Here is a 5,437-nt window from a genome sequence, read left to right as displayed (position 1 = left end):
TTTTATTTATAATACTATTCTAAAACATGGCTTACTATCTCTTAACTGCAAGACAAATATGGCTCTTTATTTCCATGTCTTCTACATAGATCATCAAGGATGGTGTGCTCTTTTTGCTTGGAACAAGTAGTTTTAGCTTCAGTCTTTTAGTATTAAATCATGTCTGAAGCCATTGTATTTTACATGGTTTTCATTTTTAGTGTCGATGAGTTAACACTAGTTAACTCCAACGAATAAAATCTGCCTTTTTCAACCAACAAAAAAAGCTTGTATATGAGAAGCCTGCTTTTATTTACCTCTACGTGAAACTGAAATCCAATTGTTATATTTCAGGTGGTAAATCTGCCACTGTTATCACTGTAAATGGCATATGTGCTGCGCTAGCAGGGAAAACTAACAATAGGGAGGCAGGGCTTAACAAACTGTCAGTTATTTTAATAATCTGCTTTTCGAGAAATCAGCTTCATGATTGTCATTGTCAAGTTTTGGAACGGGGCCACTAAGTGGTGCTCTATCCCTGCACTGTATGGGTTGACCTCATGGTTGCAGAGGTCATGCCGTCACGTGTTGGGTTAGGGTTGGGCCAGGTGCTCCAGTGCCTCTCCCTCGCAGCGCATACAGTGGTAGCCCATGTTAGCCGTAATATCGAAGCAGCCCTGGCTGTGATAAAAGTCCATTGATGATTTGTTCCAGTCCAGGACGGTGAAGTTGAGCTGGTTGCAGCCGGCAGCCAGACCCAGCTACAGGGCAGCGAAATTAAGCATAAAGACAGACATGAGTACTGCTGTGCTGACATAAGTTATGGAAATGGAAATGGAAATTGTAAGGTATGCAAGCTCCAAGACATACATTATTTTGAATTTTCACTAGCAAACAAATACAGTATATCTTTGTACAAAGAGAGAAACGGCCAGAGGTATAACATCTACAATAAATTTCCATTTCTTAACTGTTAAGTAATGGGTTGATGTTTTACTCACCTGTGCTACCTTGCTCATAAGTGCTTTACCAATCCCCTTCCCTGAAAGACAGACACTGCATGTTACTCAAGATTTCCAGCAGATACAGACATGCTTTTTTCACATTGTGGCTGATTTCTTTCCATGCTATATTCACAAATTATATTTTGGCCATAGCAACACGTACATTTCTGAGACAGTGTACTGTACCTCTGAACTCAGGCATCACATACAAGTCCTCCATATAAATGGCTCTGCCCATCCATGAGCTGTAGGAATAGAAGTAAAGTGCATAGCCTATCTTCGTATGGCCTGAAAGCAAAAAGTTAGAAATGTGAGAAATCAATGCGCCAGATGATTTTTGCATTACTTTTTGTGTCGTTGTTTGCACTATATCATGGTATTTGTCATGGGATTGGATTTCTCTGGAAGCACTGATACCACATTAAGCCAGTAAGTCAGCTTAGCTCCCAGCCGCCGTTATTCATACTCTTTCATAAAAATGTCTAAATTCTTGTCGACCCCTACCCACCCGACCCCCAGGTCAATGTGTGGACTGATCACTATAATGCACACTCTCTGTGCAGGTGCAGACAAGGATTTTCTGTCTCTAAGCATATACTTCCTTTACAGACAATCGGCAGAGGCCAGGTCTCCTCATGAAATGACGTCATAAAAATTTTACTTAATTCTCTGTGTATTCGTCATCAGGAGCTACTACTATTACATTACATGTTGTCATTTGACCCATTGTTGATATAAAGATATTGACTTGTGCAGCTTTATAAAGGTATTTGGAACATATGCTGTGCTGCAGAAGGAATTTAGTTCATTCTTGTTGTTCGTCTTGCTATAACTTGTTCATTGCTGCTATCAGCTAGATTTCAGGACGGTAACCACAAGCTGGCATCACAGATTCTTCATTTGTTCTTCAGTTCTGTGTGGTTATTAGACTGATTATAGGTGCCACGGTAATCAGTATGCTGTCAGGCAAATATACGTTGGTGGAAAAGCTGTTTGGCTATAAGTGTGCTCGGTTATCAGAGTCATAGGATATCCAGGGCTAGTATTTAAAACACAAAGACATAGGCAGCCACTCCTCAGTATGGAGTCAGATATCTGAGGCCAGTGGAGAGTGGACAGTGGTGACTGTATGGAAAAAGGGCTGTGTCATGGAAGAAAAAGGCCCAGCTGGGCAGCAGAGCGTATGTTAATGTTCTCATTACTATATTATATTCTGAGGGAAAACAGTGTGTTATCCTTGTTATGTAAGAGGTGTGTAAGGAGAGCGGACACATCAGCAGGATGCCATTACATTAGGTAACAGAGCTAATAAATATGGGCTGATGAACCTGGTGACTGATGACGAAGTGTAAAATGCAGCTGCTCTGAGGGATGTGTTGCATCATTGCCCATAAACTGTTAAAATATGGAAACACTGGGAATCAATCAACATTTCTTTAATTTCTTACACCTGTGCTTATTCTAACTCAGCACTTCAAGAATAGTAGACACACAAATTAGCTTAAAGATGCTCTAATTAATATATGCATAGTGATAACTGATACAAATGACTGCATGTAGTGTGAAACAGGCCACTCATAGTGACAAACCCACAGAGGCTGACTCTCAACTCTTAGTGCATCTTTCAGTGAATTGTTTGTGATTTGTGATTTTACTGTTCTGGTTCACTCTCCCCACTGCTGTTTGCAGATGCAGGCAGATGTTTTCTTTTATAAGCCACTGTACACTACCTGTTCTGCACCAAACAGCATAGAAATAGCAATCACTAGTGGAAATAGGGGAACATTTATTTGCTAAAGAACCAGATATTCCCCTCAGTAATTGGTGGAGACCAAAAACAGAGCTAAAAGAGAGTTTACATTCAGAGAACAAGTTTAAATTCAGTGTAGTGCAGGCCTAGAAGAAGGACATAAAGATAGACCCCTTCACATAGATATGTAGCAGCAAGAGCTTTGTGAGTGTTGAAAACTCAGAGAGAAGGAAGTAAAGTGGACTTTTGGCCTCACAGTGAAAAACACTTCAAAAGCTGTCCAGTCTTGTCATGTTATGATGTTTTAGGGAGTGCTGAAACAAGATCTTCCAGCAACCTTTGTATTGCCCTGTGTGCCAATCCTGAGCAAATTGCTCCTTTAAGAACTACTAGTACATTACATCTGTCTCTCCTCTTGATTTCATAATAACAAACTAATCTCCAAGTAGTAAGTCCACAATCCACATTTATCCTTGTGAGCTAGGCCTTCTATTAAGCCAGTGTTTAGGTTAAGAACACGACAAGATATTAGTATTTCCATCTGGATTTTAGATTTATGGTTTAACTACATGTGCCACTTAAAGCATTGGCTAATGGCCTTTTAATTTAAAATGTTATATTTTATTACAGAAACTGAAAGGTTAATCAGCTGAATTGTACAGTAGAGAAAAAATGCTGTTGCACTGCAATTTATTTCCGGGCTGACACGTTGAAAAGAATGTCGTACTACTGGCCACAGTCCAAACAGTAAGGTTACAACAAGTGTTTTACTTCCTGTTGTTACATCACTAACCAGAGAGGCCTGAAGGACAACATGCTTGATAAAGTATCACAGGAGCTGATTTCTATCTTCTAATGTGGTTTTAAGACAGAGATTCTTGGTCTTGAGAGGATCTTGGTAGTTTGTATGAATAATAAAAATGCGTACAACTCTATCACTCACACATACACACGACTGCCTGCTACTTTCACACTTGGAAGTGAAATAAACAGTGTTAATGACGGGATTCTCACCTTCTTTGGTTTTGTGCTGTTCTGGCACCTCAGCGATGATCCCGTGGAAGAACGGGTTCTTGGAGAAGCCGTCCTGCTCCAAATCTGCACATACAATACAAACACGCTGTTAAGTTACAGTTACTGTTAGGTGGAATGGTCCCTTTCAGATAATTATATTATTGTAATACTATTACTGATGCACATTTTAACCACTTTATATACTGTTGGATGGTTGAATAAATTGATAATGTGTTTTGTTTCTAAATTCTAAATACAATATTTCCCTCTGAAATATGGTGGACAACAACAGGAAGTCCATGAGATTGTGTTATATGATCAAAAGCTCCAGCACAGCTACTAAATGGGCATTGTGGCGAGACTGTATACTTCTTCCAAATGAAGAATAAACCCTCCATCTCTCTAGGAATATTGCATCATTATATCATTTGGATTTCATCTTGTTTTTCATGAAGGTCAAACACAAAACGTGGTCAAAGGCACAGAACTGCACACTTAATAAATGCATTTAATGTACTTAATACAGTACCTCTCTGTGTGACTTTCACATGGTCTGCAATTTTCTCATATTCAGCCAATTCCTGTGAACACATTAAAATAACATCAGTTTGCATTAAGTGTCCACATGACAACTGCAACATCACAATCCCATAACCTTAAAATGTCAGTTGTTATCACTCTATTAGCCTATGACCCCTGTGGCACTGCTGCCAGCTGCGCACACATGTGCGCTCCAATAAAACTGCAGTAAATCCAACAATAATAATAAAAGCAGCATCGTGTACATTAAGTGCTGACGTAACCCTGTGAGTCATAGGCTGCTGTGTCTTTCCCACTTATATACAGCTGCACTTGCACGCGCGCACATGTCGCCTCACCACAATCATGCGCGCTATGTCCTTGCAGTCCTCCACGTTGGCCGCGCGGATCGAGTACTCCATTGTCGTGGTGGGTCTGATGGTGTGATGCTCACAGTGTGGCGGTTCTCCCGTGGGATCCGGACGGATGTAACGTGAAGGAAACAGAACTGGGAGGACTGCAGCTGTACCGGCACACTCAACCTCACCAAATCAGGCTGAGAAGTGAGCTGAGAGCGCCCTCCTGCAGGCAGGAGGTGACCATGGGTGGACTACTGTATGTGCATTAAAGGGGACCTATTATGCTCATTTCCAGTTCTATATTTCTATTGTGGGACAACCCTAGGTTAGCCTTACATGAGCCACAGTCTAAAATAAATCCTTATTTATCTTAAAATAGTGGTTTTGCAGCTCTATGGATCATCTTCTGTCTGAAACAAGCTTTTTTAGCTCCTGTCTCTTTAAGGCCCCCCTTCCCTCAAAGCTCACTTTCTTCTAATTGGCCAACTTCAGGAAGCACAGCTTCTTCCTCTTGCTGGTGTGCTCAATGGCATATGACAGCAGTAAGAGGAAAATAGCAATAGGAGATGTTGAATTTGATGAATTAACTTTATCAGACCACAGACGAGATAAGAATTAGGTTGTTAAAAACAATGGATGCCGACAAAGCATTGTGTGTCTGGTAGGCTCTATATTCAGCCTATGCAAGAGACCTACGCTCTTGTAAGCATTTATATTTGTGCAGGCGTTGCTCTGCAAATAACACCGCCTAAACGCTAGTTGGTGGTGGAGTTTCTATGCCACTGTGTGACACCCAGAAGTCAAATCTGGTC

At 40.7% G+C, this 5,437-nt stretch overlaps 1 protein-coding gene across 1 annotated transcript in view; it reads right to left on the bottom strand.

Moving 5' to 3' along the window:
* The window catches only part of si:dkey-19b23.15 (diamine acetyltransferase 2), a gene marked incomplete in the record, with an annotated part of 7,684 nt that extends 2,868 nt beyond the window's left edge, over window positions 1-4,816 (bottom strand). Inside the window, 6 exon segments of the mRNA XM_035675619.1 lie at window positions 1-740; window positions 981-1,021; window positions 1,170-1,271; window positions 3,748-3,831; window positions 4,277-4,328; window positions 4,626-4,816. Of these exon segments, the coding sequence (XP_035531512.1) occupies window positions 573-740; window positions 981-1,021; window positions 1,170-1,271; window positions 3,748-3,831; window positions 4,277-4,328; window positions 4,626-4,688 (510 nt within the window).
* Between the last annotated feature and the right edge of the window lie 621 nt (window positions 4,817-5,437).

The sequence above is a fragment of the Morone saxatilis genome, unplaced genomic scaffold, assembly GCF_004916995.1.
Source record: "Morone saxatilis isolate NCDOM2014 unplaced genomic scaffold, NCSU_SB_2.0 Contig4, whole genome shotgun sequence".
NCBI classification, from domain to species: Eukaryota; Metazoa; Chordata; class Actinopteri; family Moronidae; genus Morone; species Morone saxatilis.
This window is presented reverse-complemented; position numbering and strand designations above follow the sequence as displayed.